Genomic DNA, 20,440 nt, shown 5'->3' with positions numbered 1-20,440 from the left:
TAAACTCAGAGCAAGCCACCTTGTCTCCTACCGCTGCCAGCTCTCTCCTCCTGGAGGTCTAACCACAAGCATGTCCAAACTACAGCACTGTGGCTGCCCCACTCGGCTGCCGTCAGAAGCAGGAATCTCCACTCCGAGGTCCAGCATCTGCCTACTCGGCCAAGTGTCAGATTCCCGAGGAGGAGGAGCCACAGTGAGGCAGCTTTGTGAGAGCTGGTCATTGTCTCCAATCTTGCCTCTGGCAAACAAACCCCTTTAGGATCACACTGCAGCTGGGCCCACCCTGTATGGTAAGGTGAGACCCCAAGAGAAGTGTGAAGCTGGGTGGGCCGGCACCCCTCTGCCTCCAGCACTGGCCACAGGGATCTTTGGTACTACGTGTGTGAGGTTTAGCACTCTACCGTAGCCTTTGTCCTGGATTCCAGTGCTCCAGGCCAGGCTACTTTCTGACTGTCACAGGGGCCCTTGCTCTCTGCTCTGGGAGCAAGCAGGCCCAGGAGGTGGCAGCAAGGAGAGGCACACTGAATGGTGAGTTGGACACTACAAGCTGGAGGGAACTTCTGAAGGCTGAGACACAAGATGGCGGAGAAGCCACTGGTTCTTGACCACACCAGTGGTCACCACCAGCTTTGTCCCAAGAAGCTATGACATAGGCTCCGAGTGCACAGAAACCTTCACACGATGCATCCAGGGCCCACTTCTCTGCTTGGTGACCCCATCCTGTGCAAAAAGGAGGGGCCACTCCTTTGCAGGTGCCAGGCCCCTTGCACCAAGGCCCTCCCCTGGGCCAGGCCTGGGCTAGTGTAGCTCCTCAGGGTTCTGTGGCAGCCTGCGGTGGCCTGCATCCATGTCACTGCTGCCACTGTTCAGCTCAAAGCCACGGCCCCCCGCCGGTGTCTGTGGCATGAACTGGCGGAAGATGCTCACGCTGCCGTGCCAGAAGGTCGGCTCTGGGAGCCGCCCCACCACGCTCCATGCTCGGGTCTCTGGGTCGTATGCCTCTACCACATCTGAGAGTTCAAACGTATTGTCGTATCCCCCAGAGACATAGAGCTTGCCTCCCAGGACGGCCAGGCTGCCCCCAACATGTACCTGCGGGTCAAGGCGGAGGAGTGAGAAAGGCAAGCACCTGTGGTAGCATGGACCTCCCTTCCTGAATGCTCTAGTAACTTCCAGGGAGCAGTCCAACACACCATAACCACAGCACTGAGAACCATCCTGAGCCAGCTTTCTAGGTTGTATAGACAGAATAGGCCAATGGTCTCCTGCTCTCCAAGCAGAAAATGGGGCCCCCTATGTGGGCAGCATGGTCTCCAGGCGGGGGCCACACCAGCCACTCCGCGTCAGCCCTCTAGGGCAGCCTTGTCCTTCTTTCTGTCTTACAGACAGGAGAAAGCACGCTGCTTCGGCCACCAGCAACGGCTGGGAACCGAGCCTGGTCAGACGCTACGAAGCCTTCCAGTATCATCACCCATCAGCCTCTCAGCAAGCAAAGAGACCCTGTCCTCACACCAGTATCCGTGTTCACAGCACACACGTCCAACAAATGTATTCCCAAGGCCAATTCCCCAGGAAGCAGCTGGGAATACGGAGTTCCCAGAGACCTGTCTGAGCCCACTCCTTCTAGCCACAATGGCGGTTGGTGTTCACATAAGCACACCAGCCCTGGGGCCTCCGTACTTGGTGTCTCTCTGTGGAGAACCCATCTGACCCCTCCCCAGAGGCTCACACTAAGGGTGCAGCTGGCCACCAGCCTGGTCCTGAGAGCCTAGTTAATAAGCACCTGCTATTGGCAAGTTTCAGAGGTAATGAGAGGAACTCAGGAAACATCTGCAGAGGACTTAATAGCGGCCCCACCCACCATGACTGTCTCCCAAACAATCTAATGACAGGTGAGTTGCAAAGGCAGGGCTAGCCTGAGCTTACAAAGGCCGCCACGCCTGTGGATTTACCTGATTCATAGATGGGATCTTGTCCCATTCATTCTTTGTGGGGTTGTAGACATCCACCTCGGCAGAGTCGTCCCTGTGGAAGGAACCGAGGCAAAGACACAGTCAGGCAGAAGTCGCATCCTGGGTGTGAAGGGCCTCAGTCCTTAAACTTGTTGAACCTTCCTGTGATCCCAAGTATACATTTTTTGAAACAGGGTCTTAACTTCTAGTCCAGGCTGGCTTTGAACCCACCAGGTAACCCTACACGCTGGAGCCACAGCTGGAAGATGGCAGGCAGAACAGGGCTCCTCATCTTCTCTCTTCAAGTCTGCTCCCTCCCAGACAGAGTTGGTACCCTTGCCTTTTCCAGAAACCAGTAGTGGGGGGGGGGGGGGGCATTGCACAGCCGGAGGCCCAGGGGCGGGGGCGGGCATTGCACAGCCGGAGGCCCAGGGCAGCATCTGCTCTTACCGGTCACTGATGATAGCTAAAAGATGCTATGGCCTTCACAGAGCACTGGCTATGTCCCTGACAGGGTTATCAAGACACAGGTGGCACCCTGGGCATAGGGTTATATTTCATGGCTCGTATAACCTTGCCTTCCTTTATCCCAGCGTTCAGGTGGGGTTGAAGCAGCTTCCTGTGTGGACCGCATATAAGCAAACCCTCCCATTTCCCCTTGGAGGGCTAGCAGTCAACACTGACTCCTATCCAGAGGAGCAGAGCCAGCAGGTCGCAAGACCCAGAGCAGCCATGGGCAACACTTAGGACAGGGAAGGCGGTCTCAGAGGTACTGGGCCAGCAGCCACTGCAGAGGGGCTGAAGCAAAGACCTGGCACTCTTCAAAGTGGTATTTATAGCCAGCCCCTCCCCCTCCTTGAAGACAGCACAGGAGGTGGGGAGGACCAGGCAGTTTTATAACAGGACCCAGGAAGGTTCCACGGCATTCTCAAAACAGATCTTCAGTTCCTGGTATTTAAACACACCAGGCCCCTCAGGCACTTAGATGATAAACAAAACACTTGTGTTCCCTTTAGACACCTCAGAGCTCACTCTGCCTCCTGTTTGGGGGGAGTGGTTGGGGAGGGGGTGGTAAGACAGGCAAAGGTCAGCCTTGCTCAGCCAAAGAAAATGCAGACCCAGAGGCCAAGGGCATACACCTTGGGGCTCCCCCAGCAAAGTCCCATGACCAAGAGGGGACAGAGGGGAATGACATTTATTCCTTCACTTCCAGCCCCACAGCTTCCAGCAGACTCTGGACCAGTCTCACGGGTGAGAGAGACAGACAGACAGACAGACAGACAGACAGACAGACACACACACACACACACACACACACACACCCCTCACGCTCAGTACAAGGTGTACATGGCCGTGACCAGAACAGGTCATCAAAACATGTATGGGACAGGGTAGAGCTGAGACATTCGTCTGTCTCACTGAGACACATGCATGTGCCTGCACATGTGGCCCGCGATGCACGGTAACCCACCAGCTGCTTAGCTAGGTACTGCCAAGACTCCACTACCCTTGAGGTGGCTTCATTATGAAAACCTAAAGCCCATGGAAGTGGTCTAAGGGCTGAGACAAGCCGTAGCCTCTGATCCCGGTCTGGTCCCCATTCCTCACCTACGAAATGGGCGGCACCGGGATGCCCAGCCAAAACCAGTGCGACGTGGGCTCACCTGACAAAGTACATGAGTCCGTTCAGAGTCACAGTCTTGGGCGCAAAGGACCACGGTGGGAGCTGGCCACAGTCCACCAGTGACCACAGGTCGGTGTCTGGGTCATAGCATTGTATCACCATGGTCTCCTTGCCTGACAGGGAGCCGATGGCATAGAGCCGGCCTCGGCAGGCAGTGGTAGAACAGTTGTCCATTGGGTAGGTCATGGGCTGCAGGGCCTCCCAGGAGTCGGTGGCATGGTCGTAGCGTTCTGTGCTGTCTGCTGCCACCACGTACAGTAGCCCGTCCAGTACAGAGGAGCTGTGGTACTCTCGGGCCTTGAGCATAGGTGCCACCTCTGTCCACTCGTTCACACTTGAGTTGTATCTCCACACACAGTCATAGAGCCGGGAGCCATCAGACCCGCCTGCCAGGGCATACAAAGGGCAGATGGTCAGCCCACGTGCAGCGAGTCACCCACCGGTGCCTTCTTGGACTTCCGGGTTGGCCTCTCCCAGCAGAGGAATTAGCCTCACCCCCGTCACCCGAAATATATCTGTCCTCTTCTGAGGCCCTCACCAAGCTATCACTGAGGCAGCGCACAGGCCTACTCATTGCCATCAAGCGAGGCCAGAGAATGCCTCTCTCATCAGTCATGGACAACGGCGGCAGATGGGCTGGTAGCACTGACACTAAGCATGCATGAAGCCTGGGCAGCCTTCTCAGACAGCAACAGATCTGTAATCCCAGCCCTCGGGAGCTCTAGTTCCCCTGGGCTAGGTGAGACCCCATCCCAAGAAACAAAATGAGGGCAGAGGGCACTGGCTACCCTTTCAGAGGACCTGGGTTCGACTCCGAGCACCCCAACATGGTTATGGTGAGCTCATAACTATCCATGACTCCAGTCCCAGGGGATTCGATGCCCTCTTCTCTGTGGGTACCAGGTATGCTGGCTAAACATCCATAAACATAAAAAACAAAATGCAATACAAATGTAGCCCCCCCCTCCAGCCTTAGGTTTTCCCACCTAACTTCTTTTTTTGGGGGGAAGGGGGTTGTTTTATTTATTTCTCTGTGTAGCCTTGGCTGTCCTGGACTCACTTCATAGACCAGGCTGGCCTCGAACTCACAGCGATCCTCCTGCCTCTGCCTCTGGAGTGCTGTGATCACAGGCGTGCGCCACCACGCCCAGCCCACCACACTCTGAATTAACTCAGAACACCCAGCCTTGGCTCTGGGCAGACACCAAACATGGGACTTGGCCACCAAATCCTAGACTTCCTGGGGACTTTCAAACAAGGCCACGCCAGGACAAGAGCGCCACACTGTCCTACCCCTCTAGGGTTCTAGTTTTGACTTTACTGGAGGACACAGGGGTATGTTTCACCTGAAACTCTTATCAAGTTACACAACTATAACGGACTGTGATTTGTGTGTGTGAACAAAAGTCGGAAAAAAAAAAAAAAAAAGACTACTCAGGAGGCAGAGGCAAGATCTCTTTGAGTTTGACAACAGCTTGGTCTACAGAGTGAATTCCAAAACAGCCAGAGATACAGAGAAACCCTGTCTTGAAGTTATTTAAAAAAAAAAAAAAAAAAAAACAAGGCATAAAGTAGGTCTAAGACCTGGAAACTCTGCTATCAGGAGACTCCAGGGACCCCGAGGGCTGTGCCTCCTGGCTTTCTGGCTAGCGCCTTGAACAGGGCAGAGACACTCAGTCCGAGGTCTCTTGGGTCTTTTACACAGATGATGCAAAGCAGCTGAAGTGGTTTCCTGACTCTCAGGAAAATCCCCCACCAGCAGCTGAATGGAAGGAAAGAGCCACCTGCCTAAACCTGATGAGCTGTTCAGCTGTGACATTTATCCAAGGGCGAGTCTGCTCAAAACTCACCAGCCAGACTTCAGAGGAGATGGGGGCAGGGTGGCAAGGGAGGCGCCTCAAACACCACAGGCTCAGGTTGTCTTTAAAGAGGGATATACTTCTGGCAGGATCCCACAGAAGGCTGGACTGGGGTGGCTGGTCAGGGACACGGCTGAGGCTGTCCCCGACACTGTCCCCTCTTCTGCTCAGCACACCATAGCAAGATAAGGGTGGGCTTTATGTGGAATGTACCGCGCTGGGTAACAGCCCCCGTGACAATCCAGCCTCATGCAGGCCACCCTGATAAGAGGGCCAGAGGCTTCAGTGGTCTTCCTTATATAGTCGTTCCAGAGGCCATCCCTGTTGTTCTACAGCAGGGGGTAGCCGCCTTCCAGTTAGATCAAGGATTCATCCCTTGGAAAAGGTGGAAGAAGCCAGCACTGGGGCAGGCTGGGACCCGCCTACCGTGACTAGGCAGTGTTTTGGGTTTTCAGCCAAGTAACTGGAAGAAAATCTCTCGACATGTGACCATGTTTACAGTCGTAGACTGGTGCAGCATAAACACCATGTGATCCGATCCGCTTAGGTGCAGGATCTAAGAAACCTTGTCACTGGTGACAAAGCCAGTGAGTCAGGAGGCCCCTGTGGCTTAGCAGGGAGGGAGAGATGCCTCACCAGGCGCCAGCCAGCATCCTTTCCCCGCATTCCTTGGGGATTAAAAGAAAGCACCCATTGTGCCAGGTCAATGCCCGGTCTTTTCCAAACCAAAAGGGAGGAGGCACCTCCGGGGCAAGGAGTTGGCTAAGCAAAGGCAGGCTGTACCACACAGGACAGGGAAACTCACAAAGCAGCTATGTTTCTGCTCGCACAAGGGGCTCTTCTAGCCTGAAAACAAATAGAGAAACTAACGCGGTCGCCCTGCCAAGGGCTTGGTCAGGCCCTAGAATTCCAGGTCCTGAGTGTCTCTCTTGGTAATCCCCCAGCGAACTCACCCGTCACGTAGATGTCGTTGCCCAGCGCCACGATGCTGTAGCCCCCACCTAAGTGGTCAGGGAACTCGGCCAGGTAGCGCCACTGGCCCGTCTGCGGATTGTAGCAGTCGACGGTGACCAGCTCGTCGCAGTCCTGGTCGCAACCTCCCACCAGTACCAGGATCTCCGCCAGGCCGGTGGAAGGGCGAGGACGCATGCGGGGGCAGGGCCCGCGGTCGTGCCGGTCGTAGCGAGCCGCCTGGAAGTCGCGGGCCTCGCGCAGCAGACGCAGGCAAGGCGGGCAGCGCGCCACCAGCGGCTCGGCCTCCACGTGTGCCAGCAGGTAGAAGCGCCGCACGAAGGGTAGGCGCACGGCCTCCAGCAACTGCGGCCAGTGCGCCGCGCGGCGCGGCGGGTCCGCGCGCACCCAGCGCAGCGCCAGCTGGTAGGCCGCCTCCTCCTTGGGCACGCACAGCCCGTCGTCGCGCAGGTAGCGCAGCAGGCGCGCCAGCGGCAGCCTCTCCAGCTGCTCGGCGCCCAGTTCGCCCACGTGGCGTAGGATGAAGCGCTGCGCTGCGCTCGCCAGCCCCGAGCAGCTGAAGGCCTCGGCGAAGTCCTGCATGTCCAGGCAGTTGGCCAGGTCGAGCTGCTGCTGTAGGAAGGCGCCGCACGCCTCCTTCACGGCGGGGAACTGCAGCAGGTCCGCGGCGCGCAGCAGCGGCTCGGCGTTGTCGCCGCTCACCGCCACTCGGCCGGTGTAGCTGAAGTCCAGGAGCAGCTGCAGCATGTCGGGCGGCACCCCGTGCAGGCGCACGCGCTCGGCGCGGCTCTCGCGCAGCTGGCCCGCGAACATGGCGCGGAAGTAGGGACTGGCGGCCGCCAGCACAGCGCGGTGCGCGGGGAAGTCGCGGCCGCCCGCCGCCTCCAAGGTCACGTCCAGGAATTTACGCTCGGCGCGCAGCTGGCTCAACCCGCGCAGCAGGCTCAGGGCGTGCGCGGGATCGGAGAAGGGCAGCACGGCCAAGGGCGCCGGCCGCTCCATGATGCGGGGCTGCGGGGCACAGGGACGCCGCGGCGCTCCCGGCACCGCCTCTATAAATACGCAGGCTAGCCGCGGCCTCCGTGGGCGGGGTCTGTAGGGGCGGGGCGCCCTTGGCCACGCCCATTTAACCCCTTGGTCCCCAGCGCGGCTGGCAGAAGCTCCACCGCCTACGCCGTTCCCTTTCCGCTCTTCCGGGGCTTCCAACCGCCTCCGCCTGACGCTCAGCTGGGGAAGGCGGGTGAGGAGTGAGGGCTAACCCTCCTACAACCCAGCGGTTTGCAGAGCCAGGCCGGGAGAGGCGAGCTAGGCGCCCGAATCTGCAGTCACCTCTTTGGTCCCAGATTCCCTATTGCGTCCCAGGGAACCCCAGAACATCTGGGTGCGATGACCCCGTTTTAGTTTCACCGATTCTACTCAACTCCGTCAGCTTTCAAACAGTTGTGTTCTCACACTCCAACGCCAAAGTACGAACAAGTCTAAGAGTTTGTTGCCTTTTTTTTTTTTTTTTTTTAATTGGCGTGTTAAAGTGAAACCGGGCCAGATTCCAGGAATGCGCTCCGCTGTGTTCAAGCCTGAGTTTCAAGCGCATCTACAGTCAAATTTAGTCAGCATAGAAGTTGTAGCTTTACTTTCCGAGTTAGGTGTAGGGGCAAGTCGGCCGGGAGAGCTCAGGTTTACAGCCCTCTGGTTGGCTCCTTGGGTTCAGCTCAAGGCCTGTCAGGGAAGCGCCTTAAAAAGCTGGGGAGAGAGGCATTCAGCAGTCACAGTTCTTTTGAGAGGTGATGCAATGGGGACTGCTCGTATGCGTGTATGGATGTATTGTACACACGACTCTCGGAAAAGGAACCCCCCCACACACTTGGAAGCCATGGAGTGATAGCTGTCCCGCACCTCCTTTCTGAAAGCATTCCAACCTCAGGCCCTGTTCACTGTACCCCAGGGGATGCCAAGCGCCCTGGAGCCGGTGCGCTGCCGGGGGCTGCTACGTTGACACAGCCTCGGCTGGAGACATTTAGTTTTATTCCATTTTTAAAACCTCCCAGGCTTTCTCTTCCACTCAAGGAACCTCACGTCCTTTCCCCTGGAATGCAACCGGGCTAAATTTCAGGGTCAGCATGGTCAGCACAGGTTCTAAGGAAGAAACATGCAGGTACCCAGGCAACCGCCTGTTGCCCATAGAAGGACTGTTCACACAGCTATTAAAGGCAGGACAGCATTCCTGGGCCCAGCGGCCTGGCCAATAGCTTCCACACAGCCCTTCTGACAGTCTGAGCAGCCAGGAAGTGGGTGCCTACAGAGGAAAGCACTACAGTGTCGCGGAGCCGGTTCCTCTCAGCAGGAAGCCTAGGGATTAAACGCCACAGCTGAGAACTGAGGGTGTATTTTGTTGGTTTCTGCTGAAGCTGGAATTCATTCAGGGCCTCAGGCACACAAGAGCTTTACCGATTGAATTCTGTTCTCTTGCCCTGGCCTCCCTGCGCTCCCAACATCACAGGGTTACTTGCACATGGTGTCAGCTCCATAACGCACTCTTGAAGGACGATGGTGTAGTTACCGAGATGGGATGCGATGCGCATGCATTCTAGCTCTGTCAAGTCAGGTTTCACGTAGAGGACGCAACCTAAGAGGAGAGCGGGCCTTCTCTCTTCTCTTTCTCGGGAGTTTTTCAGGCTTGAACCCAGGGCCTGGCTTGTGGCTTTACTTATTAGAAAGGTATATCAGCAGCTCCAGATTTTAGGTTTTGGTTTTGGTTTTTCAAGACAGTGCTACACAGAGAAACTCTGTCTTAAAAAAAACCAAAAATGGGGGGAAAGCCCCCCAGAAAAACAAAACCAAAAAACAAACAAACAACCAGAGCTGGGGAGGTGTTAAAGGTGATTGTCAGAGGCAGAGGCAGGCGGATCGCTGTGAGTTCGAGGCCAGCCGGGTCTACAAAGTGAGTCCAGGACAGCCAAGGATAACACAAGACCTTGTCTCGAAAAACAAAAAACAAAACAAAACAAAACAAAAGAAGTGATTGTCAGGCAAGGATAGAAGTCTTGGCACAAGCCTTTAATCCCAGCTCTCAGAGGCAGAGAAAGGCGATCTCAATGAGTTCGAGGCCAGCCTGGTTTGCAGAGCTAGTTTCAGGACAGCCAGAGCTACACAAAGAAACCCTGTTTTGAAAAGGAAAAAAAAAAAAAAAAAGATTAGGACCTTGGGTTAAATCCAAGAATCCACATGCAGGAGTATTTAGCTTGTCTTTTTTTTTTTTTTTTTTTTTTTTTTTCGAGACAGGGTTTCTCTGTGTAGCCTTGGCCATCCTGGACTCACCTTGTAGACCAGGCTGGCCTCGAACTCACAGCGATCCGCCTGCTTCTGCCTCCCGAGTGCTGGGATTAAAGGCGTGCGCCACCACGCCCGACTATGCAGGAGTATTTAATACAAGCCACTGTCACCCCTGCACTCCTACCTGTGGGGAGGTGGAGACAAGTGAATTCCTTCAAGATTAAAGTCCACCCAGTCTGGTTTATATGGTTAAAAAATAACAGAGAGTCTGTCCTAAGCAAGGTGGGAGGCCAGCAGTTGGCCTTACAGGGGCCTTTAATCCCAGCATTCAGGGAGCAAGAGCGGGTGGGTCTCTCTGGGATCCAGATTTGGTAAATCAAAGGTCAGCCCCTGGGGCTACTGTCCTCTGACCTATACAAACAAAGTGGTACTCATGTGCTCACATGGATGAATAGACAGCCAACACACACAGAAAACACAAAAAAGGTCAAAGTAAAACTAAAATCTAGCCGGGCATGACAGCACATGCCTTTACTCCCAGCACTTGGGAGGCAGAGGCAGGCGGATCTCCGTGAGTTCGAGGCCAGCCTGGTCTACAAAGCATGTCTGGGACACAAAGAAACCCTGTCTCGAAAAAAACAAAAACCAATCAACAAAACAAAACCAGCCTGGTCTACAAAGTGAGTCCAGGATGGCCAAGGCTATACAGAGAAACCCTGTCTCGAAAAACCAAAAACAAACAAACAAACCAAAACAAAACAAAAACCAGACTCAGTAGGTTGTATTTGCATATTTCTGCATATACTTACACAACATATAACAATAATAACGAGGAAGAGGAGACTATCAATTTGAGAGTAAGGGGGAGTTGGAGGAAGGGGACGTAGGGTGGGGTGGAGGAGGAAAGGGAAAATGATGTAATTATACTTTCATTAACAATGTATAAAATTGCCAGGCAGTGGTGGCGCACGCCTTTAATCCCAGGACTCCAGAGGCAGAGGCAGGAGGCTAGCTGTGAGTTTGAGGCCAGCCCGGTCTACAAAGCGAATCTAGGACAGCCAAGGCTACACAGAGAAACCCTGTCTTAAAAAACAAAAAGCAAAACAATGTATAAAATTAAAATGGTAATTTCTTTAAATTTTGTTACTAAATATGCACAATTACCTAAACTATATTGGATTTTTTTTTTTTTTTTGGTTTTTCAACACAGGGTTTCTCTGTGTAGCCTTTGCTGTCCTGGACTCGCTTGTAGACCAGGCTGGCCTTGAACTCACAGAGGAAAATTTGGCCTTCTCTAGGTGACTTGGACCCCTTGGGTTAGCCTGCACCCTAGTGTGGTGCAGGCTCCTCTTTGGAGAGGGAGATGTTAAGCTGTCAGATAAGCAGGAGTTTATACATTTTTTTTGAGTTTATACATTTTATATTTCAGGAAAATTCTAGTTCATCTCCTCTATAATTAAAAAAAGAAAAAAAAATGGGGCCAGCAGGTATAGTAGTCCGTGACTTTAATCCCAGCACTCAGGGCACAGAAGCAGGTGGATCACTGTGAGTTCAAGGCCAGCCTGGGGGCTGGAGAGGTGGCTCAGAGGTTAAGAGCACTGGCTGCTCTTCCAAAGGTCCTGAGTTCAATTCCCAGCAACCACATGGTGGCTCACAACCATCCATGCTGACATCTGGTGTCCTCTTCTGGCATGTATGTGCACATGCAGACAGAACACCATAGACATAATAAGTAAAAAAAAAACAACAACATCAAGGCCAGCCTGGTCTACAAAGTGAGTCCAGGACAGTCAAGGCCACACAGAGAGACCCTGTCTAAAAAAAAGGGGGGGGCGCGTCTGGGGTTGTGTAGCCCAGTGGGTAGAACAGTTACTTAGCATGCTCCGGCCCTAAGTTCAGCTCCCAGTTCTGTCTTCCTAAGCTGCTTCTTTTTCTTTTTGGAGACAGGGTTCCACTACGTAGCCCTGGCTGGCCTGGAACTTGCTATTGTAGACCAGGCTAGCTTCGAACTCACAGAGATCTGTCTGCCTCTGCCTCTGAAATGCTAAGATTGTAGGCATGTCCCACTACATCTAGTCCAAGGAACTCGACTGTGATAGTGTGAACTTAATAAGCAGTGGTACTATTTAAATAAAAACAAAACAAAAACCCAAACCGAGCAATAAAAACAAAAAACTGGACCTGTGAGGTGGGGGCCCAGTGTAAGATGCTGCCAAGCCTGATGCCCTGGGGTTTAGTCCTCCAAACATACACTGTGGAAGGAGAAAACCATCTCACACAAGTCCTCTGCGCCCCACTGTGGCCATGACACTCAAGCCCACCCACACTAAATAAGTCCAAAAAAAACCCTAAACTAAGAAACCACTTGCACGGGGTGTGATGGTACAGGTCGACAATGGCAGCATTCAGGAGTCTAAATCAACAAGACCGGGAGCCAGGTGGCGACAGCAAAACTGTCCCAAACACACATCCGTTCATACTCAAAACTCAGGGCAACTGGCTTGCCAGGCGATCACTGACTGAAAGAAAAATAAAGGAGCCGGGCGTGGTAGCACACGCCTTTGATCCCAGCACTCGGGAGGCAGAGGCAGGCGGATTGCTGTGACTCCCAGGCCAGCCTGGTATACAAAGTGAGTCCAGGACAGACAAGGCTACACAGAGAAACCTTGTCTAGAAAAACTAAAGAAAGAAAGAAAAATAAACTCCTCCATTTCCTTGTTCAAATTCTAATTTAATTTAATTATTTATTTATTTTTGGTTTTTCGAGACAGGGTCTCTCTGTGTAGCCTTGGCTGTCCCGGACTCACTTTGGAGACCAGCCTGGTCTTGAACTCACAGCAATCGGCCTGCCTCTGCCTCCCGACTGCTGGGATTAAAGGCGTGGGCCACCACACTCAGCCCCAAACTCTAATTTTAAACAGGAAAGACGTAACCTAGATCATTGTGATAGCTGGTCTCAGCTCTTTTTTTTTTTAAATGGCTAGAGAGATTGCTCAGTGGTTAGAGCACTGGCTGCCCTTTGAGAACCCAGGCTTGATAGCCAGCACCCACAGGGCAGTTTCCGGCGATCTGATGCCCTGTTTTGGCCTCTAGGTGCCACACTTCACACGTGGTGCACAGACCTACACAGGCACATTTATTATTTAAATGTTTTTGGTTTTTCGAGACAGGGTTTCTTTGTGTAGGCCTGGCTGTCCTGGAACTGGCTCTGTAGACCAGGCTGGCCTCGAACTCAGAGAGATCTGCCTGCCTCTGCCTCCCAAGTGCTGGGATTAAAGGTGTGCGCCACCACCACCCAGCTCTGTTTGTTTGTTGAGATTTATTTATTTATCGTGTATACAGTGCTCTGCCTGCATGTACATCTGCAGGCCAGCAGAGGGCATCAGATCACATTATAGATGGTTGTGAGCCACCATGTGGTTGCTGGGAATTGAACTCAGGACCTCTGGAAGAGCAGTCAGTGCTCTTAACCACTGAGCTATCTCTCCAGCCCCCACAGACGGGACATTTGTAAATACACATACACACAAGCTGTCTGATGTGGGTCGTGGGAACTGATCTCCAGCCAACTGCAAGTGCAGCCACTGCCGAGTCGCCTGTCCGGCTTTGCTATAGCTTTGTGACCTATCAGTATGAACCTATCTTAAGAGGCAACTTGAACCCACTAATGGAACAATCTGCAAAGCACTGCTAAATTATACATTCACACATGTGTTCATGCTCTATACAGGTACCACACGCTGATTCTGAGGAATCTACACACGCACTCGCGCACACACGTATGCACACACGCACAGAGACATGGACATGAGCACACAGACACACACACACACATACACTCACAGGACACACACAGGCATGCACGCACACACAGAGACATGAACACAAGCACACATACATACATGCACACACACGTGTGCACACAGTCTCCTGAACAAGCAGGGCAGGAGGAGTCCTAAGAACAGCCTTTAGCTGGACCCTGTGAGGTGGCGTCAGATAGCCACGCTGGGCAGAACAAGCATCTGGTGAAACTTGCACCCACACTTCAGTCGCACAGTGAAAACAGGAGGCAGAGAGTTCCTCAAACGTCCCCCAAGTGAAGGGAACAGAGTGAGTGAGACGTAGGTGAGGCTATGTTTGGAAACTCAACTAAAATAACCACATTCTCAAATTACGTACTCGGAAACCATGGTATTCTTAGTATTTTTAACTTGTCACAACTTGGGCTAATGTTGGGTTTCTTCCCTTCTTGTTCCCCAGCAATCACAACTGTCTGAGAGTCAGCATTCAGTGCGTACATGTACTCAGGGTTTCCCCGCCCAGGAGAAGCAAAAACCGGTGACTCCCAGGACCTGGGCGGTGACTAGCACTGTTACTCAGGGAGTTCTAGGATACTCGCCCAGGAGAGAGCTAGGAGTAGTACAGTACATCTGAAAAGCAGGCATGGAGAGCAGGAGCCTGCTTCCCAGAGTGAGCCTTTACCACGGGTGCACACAATGAGGCAGTTTGGGTTAAAACACTTCAAGTAAATTTCGGGAGCAGTTGAGAGCTCTTGCTGTGCTTGGAGTTAGGTTCCCAGGGTTAGGTTCCCAGACACCACATGACCTGCACCCGCTCCTGACCTCCAAGGGCATTGCGCACATATGGCATAGATGTCCAAGAAGGCAACAAAACAAACAAGGAAAAAGACCTATAAAAATAAATTTCAGCCCGCCTGCACGGTGGCACAGGCCTTTAGTTCCAGCAGTTGGGAGGCAGAGACAGGTGGATCTCCGTTCAAGGCCAGCCTGGACTACAGAGTTCCAGGACAGTCAGAACCAGAGCTGTTACACAGAGAAACTCTGTCTCGAAAAACCAAAATAAATAAGTAAATAAATAAACAAACGTATTGGTGTGTGTGTGTGTGTGTGTGTGTGTGTGTGTGTGTGTGTGTGTGTAGATCCTTATTCTTGACCACTGAGCCATCTTTCTTTCCAGCTTCTAGATCTGTGGCCTTGAAAAATTCAAGCAGCTCAGTGGTTAAGAGCACTGCCTACTCTTCTAAAGGACGCAGGTTCAATTCCCAGCACCACATGGTGGCTCACAACTGTCTGTAACTCCAAGATCTGACACCTCCACACCAATGCACATAAATTAAAATAAAAAAAAAAAAAGAAAAATTCAAGTAGCTTTTTGGTATGAACATTGGACCTCCTTTCACACATACTAGGCAAGTACCCTACCAGGGACCTATATCCCAACTAGACAGACCAGTGGGGTTTTTTCTTTCTTTCTTTTTTTGTTTTTTGTTTTTTTTTTTTGTTTTTTTTTGAGACAGGGTGTCTCTGTGTAGCCTTGACTATCCTGGACTTGCTTTGTAGACCAGGCTGGCCTCAAACTCACAGCTATCCGCCTGCCTCTGCCTCCCGAGTGCTGGGAGTAAAGGCGTGTGCTACCACTGTCTGGCTGAGACCAGTGTTTTGAGACAGGATTTTGCTTTGTACTTTAGGTTGCCTTGGAACCATGGGAATTCTCCTGCATTGGCGTTCTGAGTGTTAGTACTTGGGTGAGCCACCATGACTAGCTGAGAACCATTGTTTAATCTACTTTTATTTTTTTTCTTTGAAACAGGTTTCCCAGAAACCTGTGTAGCCTTGGCTGTCCTGGACTTACTTTTATCTTTTTTTTTTTTTTTTTTTTTTTTTGGTTTTTTGAGACAGGGTTTCTCTGTGTAGCCTTGGCTGTCCTGGACTCACTTTGTAGACCAGGCTAGCCTCGAACTCACAGCGATCCGCCTGCCTCTGCCTCCTGAGTGCTGGGATTAAAGGCGTGCGCCACCACGCCCGGCTACTTTTATCATTTTTAAAAGATATATTTATTATTATAAATACAGTGCTCTGTCTGCATATATACCCACAGACCAGATGAGGGCACCAGATCTCATTTGAGATGGTTGTGAGCCATCATGTGGTTGCTAGGGATTGAACTCAGGATCTCTAGAAGACCAGCCAGTGCTCTTAACCTCTGAGCCATCTCTCCAGCCCCTCTGGGCTTGCTTTATAGACTGGGCTGGCTTCGAACTCACAGAGATCTGCCTGCCTTGGCCCTCCTGAGTTCTGGATGTGTCACTATACCCAGTCTAGTTTTTTTCTTTCTTTCTTTTTTTTTATTTTTAGTTTTATTTTATGTGCATGGGCATGTGTCAGGTGTCTTAGAACTGGAGTTACAGTTATGAGCTGCCATGTGGGTGCTGGGAATTGAACTCGGGTCCTTTGGAAGTGCAGACGGTGCTCTTAACCACTGAGCCATCTCTCCAGCCCTTGTTTGTTTTTTCGAGACAGGGTTTCTCTGTATAATCCTGGCTGTCCTGGAACTCTCTCTATAGATCTGGCTGGTCTCAAACTCAAGAGATCTGCCTACCTCTGCCTCCTGAATGCTGGGATTAAAGGCATGCACCACCACCGCCCAGTTTTCTATTTATTTTTGAGCAGTGTTAGGGATAAATAAAGGGCTCTCTGCATGCTACACTGCCACAGAATAGACGACGACTGTTTACTCTTCTTTTGAAGAGGCCTGAGTCAGCCTTATTATGTATGCCGTCCAAGCTGTCTCGGAACTCTGTACACAGCCCAGACTCAGTTTGTCTAATGATGCTGGGGTTATAGCCAGAAGCAACCATTCCTGGCGTCAACTTTTTGTTTTTGTTTCCTGAGACACGGTTTCTCTGTGTAGCCTTGGCTGTCCTGAACTCACTTTGTAGACCAGGCTGGGCTCGAACTCACAGTGATCCGCCTGCCTCTGCCTCCCGAGTGCTGAGAATAAAGGCGTGCGCCACCACCGTGCCCAGCTAACTTTTTTGTTAACTGTTAGGGTTATTATGTGTTTGAGTACTTTGCTTGTGTTCATGCCTGGTGTCCACAGAGGTCGAAAAAGCACACAGGAACTAATGAGACTGAAGGCGCCATGTGGGTGCCAAGAATCGAACCCAGTTCTCTGTAAAAGGGACAATTGCTCTTAACCACCGGGCCACCTCTCTGGCTCCTGGTTTCTATTTTATTATTAGACACAGTTTCACAATGTAGCTCACACTACAGAGAGCAACCTGCCTCTGTGTAATGAGAGCTGGGATTAGAGGTGTTTGCCATTTATTTTTACTTTATTGTTTTATTTTATTTTTCCAGACAGTGCCCGCCTCTGCCTCCCAGCTCCTGGGATTAAATGCAACACTAAGCCCAGCTGTTGGAGTGATGTTTGTGTGCTGTGTAAATTGTCTCTGTGTTATTCAAGCGCTGCTTTCTGCCCGGCAGAAAGCAGAATACAGGCCTGACCTCGGTCTTGTTAAGCATCTCTTGCCCCAGTATTTCTAAACACTGTTCTCTATCACTTCTGATTGGTTAAATAAAGAGCTGGACAGCCAATAGCCGTGTAGGAGAGGAAGGCGGGACTTCTGAGCCCAGACAGAGGGTATCACGTGAGGATCAGAGAGATGGGAGTAGTCATCAGACCAGGCTGAACAAACAGGCGACAGGCCAAGACTAAGGAGGACAGATAAAGGGACACACACGTGGCAGGAGGTAGGCAAGGCCAGTATTGTTGGGCTAGAATAACTGAGAACCCTCCCAGCCATATTGCCCAAGTTTAGTGTTATAATAAATCGTTATCTGTAATAAACATTAAAGGTCTCCATGTCATTATTCCATCTGCTGTCTGGCTCAGAGAAACTCTGGTTACACCCTCTACTTATTTCTACTTTAAAATACGTGGGTATCCCAGCACTCTGGGAGGCAGAGGCAGGCGGATCGCTGTGAGCTCGAGCCCAGCCTGGTCTACAAAGTGAGTCCAGGAGAGCCAAGGCTACACAGAGAAACCCTGTCTTGAAAAACCAATAAATAAATAAATAAATAAAATACGTGCGTATGTGTGAAGTCAGGTGTGGAGGTGCACACTATTAATACCAACACTCAGGAAGCAGAGGCAGGTGGATCTTGGAGTTCAAGGCCAGCCTGGTCTTCAGAGCAAGTCCAGGACAGCCAGGACTACACAGAGAAATCCTGTCTGGAAAAACATTAAAAAAAAAAAAAGTGTTTGTGTGTTTCTGAGTGTGGGTTTGTGCACACTGAATGCACTGCTGTGGACGCATCAAGTCCCCTAAAGCTGGAGTTACACTCAAGGTGGGTGCCGGGAAACTAGCTCAAGTCCTCTGAAAGAACGGTGTTTCCTCTTAACCACTGGGCCATCTCTGTAGCCCTTCAGACAGTTTCTTTCTTTTTAAAAAAAAGATTTATTTATTATGTATACAGTGTTCTGCCTACATGTATACTTGCACGCCAGAAGAGGGCTCCAGATCTCATTCTAGATGGCTGTGAGCCACCATGTGGCTGCTGGGAATTGAACTCAGGACCTTTCGAAGAGCAGCCAGTGCTCTTAACCTGGGCCATCTCTCCAGCCTCCTTTCTTTTTTTGTTTGAGACAGGGTTTCTCTGTGTAGCCTTGGCTGTCCTGGACTCACTTTGTAGACCAGGCTGGCCTCGAACTCACAGTGATCTGCCTGCCTGCTTCTGCCTCCTGAGTAAGGCACTGCGCCCAGCCTTTTTGTTTCTTTTCAGGTTTACTGAAAATATGACAGATTAAAAACATGGAACGCTTCACAATTTTGCGTGTCATGCTTGCGCAGGGGCCATGCTAACCTTCTCTGTATCGTTCCAATTTTAGTGTACATGCTGCTGAAGCGAGCGCTCAGCCAGTTTCCTGATGTGAGAACGATTTGATGTTTCCTGTGAAGTTTTTACCAGAAGGAATAAAGATCAGGTGAGGTGGCTTATTTTTTTGGGTTGCATCTGTGATTTGAGATAGGGTCTTGGGTCACTCAGGCTGGCCTTAAACTTATTGTGTAAGCAAGGTTGGCCTTGTAGGCCTAGCTCTTTTTCCTCTTTCTCCCAGACTCTGTGTTTTCAGATGCATTATCATGCTCCTGCGGCTTAGTGCTTTTCTAGATGTGTGTGTTTTGCTAGCATGTCTGTCTGTGCACTGTCTGTGCACTTCGAGGGTGTTAAGTTCCTAGGAACTTGTGAGTGTTGCGACTGAAAGCAGGTCTTCTGCAAGAAGCGCTCTTAATTGCTTGTTGGTACCTCTGAACTACAAGGTTCCATATCCTGCCTAGAGCCATGCACACAGCGAGTCAAGGGCAGTGGCTTTAGCTACCAACCTGGGCACCTGTAGGCTCCCGACCTTTTTGAGATGGGGCTTCCCTAAATTGTTCATGTCAACCTTAGAATCTCTGTAACCTAGGAGGGGGTTTTTACCTTTCAGCAATCCTGCCTCAGCCTCTGAGCGCTGGATTTACAGACACCACACCTGGCTTTGAAGTCCTTTTTTATATAGGAAAAACCAAGTCACTTCTGGGGACTCTGACCATGAGGAAAACTAGTCAATCTCCAGACTTTGCTCTGACCACAGAAACCAGGGAATACCCTAATTCTGCAACTACTTGCATTTCATCTGTGCATTTTTTCAATGTGTCACCTCAGCCCTCAACAGAGTGTCACTACTGCAGAAATAAACAACAACAAAACAACAGTAAACTACCTTTATTGAGTCATTGTGGTAGATACATTTATGGTTTAGGGAACCGGTAGTTTTTCTGAGATCAAACCAGTTTTTGTTCTTTCTTCCTCCTTCTTCCTCCCTTCAATCCACAAAGTCCTGACTGGCCAGGAACACAGTGTAGACCAGGATGGCTCCTGCCTGCTGGGTGTACAGGTGTGGGTCACTACTTCTAGTCTCTTAATCACTGTTTACATAAAAATTATCTGGACTCGGAAACAGCAATAATCACCGACTATGAGCTATTCACAGGCTTTCAAATCATCTCGTCTTGCTCCTGTGTCAGACCGTGTTTTCACTCGAATATAAAATCTCGTCACTCTTTTTTGACAGTTTCTAAAGCCACCGAATGTACTGCTAAATGGGTATTTCCTCCTAAACCACTACTAGCGTTAAAGTAACAGCAGCAGGCTTTACGGTACTCCATCCACCAAGTCCCGGACCGATCTTCCACACCCACGGGGGACCCTGCTCTGGCTCTTCGAGCACTGCCCACTCAACCATCAACAGCCCTCGGAGGAGTCCCCGTGGGCACCACGCACCTCAGGCGCTTCGCCGCCGCCGCCGCCGCCTCACAGATCCCAGGAAGAGCCTGACGCGGGAGGACACCAAGGAGGAAAACAAAAAGCGGACTCGGGCCGGCGCAGCGCTCGCCCGGAGGTCGGTTCTATCTTCCGCCGAACGCACCGGGCGCCCACAAGTGACCCCGCCTGGCCTAACGCCGCGGTCGCCGGGAACCCTCGCCTAAACGCCCCAGGCCGCGAAAACAAGTGCGCTCCGCCCTCGCGGACGTCAGCGTCCCGCCCCCATCCTGCCCAGGCCGCCGGGACACCCCCGCCCCACCACAGCCATAGCAGAGGCCCCACGGGAGAAAGCGGAGTCCCGGCCACCGCCCTCCGAGACCCAGGCCGCCGCTCGACCCCGCCCCGCGTAGCCCGCGGGCCGCCGCCCCTCCCCCACCGGCCGGGCGGTGCGAGCCCCCGCACCTCCCCCGCTCGGAGGAGTCCTGTCAGCACCGCCTCCGTGGTCGTCCGCTGCCGCAGAGCCTTCTGGGAGTTGGAGTTCTGAGCCCGCCTTTAGACGACGCGCCGCCGCGCTGGGGACTACGACTCCCACAAGGC

The 20,440-nt window shown here is 51.9% G+C and overlaps 1 protein-coding gene and 1 non-coding gene across 2 annotated transcripts; both read right to left on the bottom strand.

Moving 5' to 3' along the window:
- Positions 1 to 689: 689 nt before the first annotated feature.
- Positions 690 to 7,516, bottom strand: Klhl21 (kelch like family member 21). Its single transcript, XM_051171506.1, has 4 exons — positions 6,449 to 7,516; positions 3,617 to 4,022; positions 1,953 to 2,025; positions 690 to 1,092 (listed from the first exon to the last, which is right to left on the bottom strand). The coding sequence occupies exons 1-4, from the start codon at positions 7,467 to 7,469 to the stop codon at positions 799 to 801; spliced, it is 1,794 nt and encodes a 597-aa protein (XP_051027463.1). The 5' UTR covers positions 7,470 to 7,516; the 3' UTR covers positions 690 to 798.
- Positions 7,517 to 18,345: 10,829 nt separating this feature from the next.
- Positions 18,346 to 18,452, bottom strand: LOC127212123 (U6 spliceosomal RNA). Its single transcript, XR_007833506.1, has one exon. It is a non-coding gene; the product is annotated as a U6 spliceosomal RNA (small nuclear RNA).
- Positions 18,453 to 20,440: the final 1,988 nt, after the last annotated feature.

Source organism: Acomys russatus, chromosome 29, assembly GCF_903995435.1.
Source record: "Acomys russatus chromosome 29, mAcoRus1.1, whole genome shotgun sequence".
In the NCBI taxonomy this organism is placed as follows: Eukaryota; Metazoa; Chordata; class Mammalia; order Rodentia; family Muridae; genus Acomys; species Acomys russatus.
Note: the sequence above shows the minus strand (reverse complement) of the source record. Positions and strands in the feature narration are given on the sequence as shown.

Excerpts from the sequence above, each read along its gene's own strand:
- Klhl21 (XM_051171506.1), bottom strand. The coding sequence starts at position 7,469 with ATGGAGCGGCCGGCGCCCTTGGCCGTGCTGCCCTTCTCCGATCCCGCG. Across the intron at positions 4,023-6,448 it reads CAACGACATCTACGTGACGG|GCGGGTCTGATGGCTCCCGG; the intron begins GTGAGTTCGCTG and ends ATGCCCTGGCAG. Across the intron at positions 1,093-1,952 it reads AGATCCCATCTATGAATCAG|GTACATGTTGGGGGCAGCCT; the intron begins GTAAATCCACAG and ends CTTGACCCGCAG.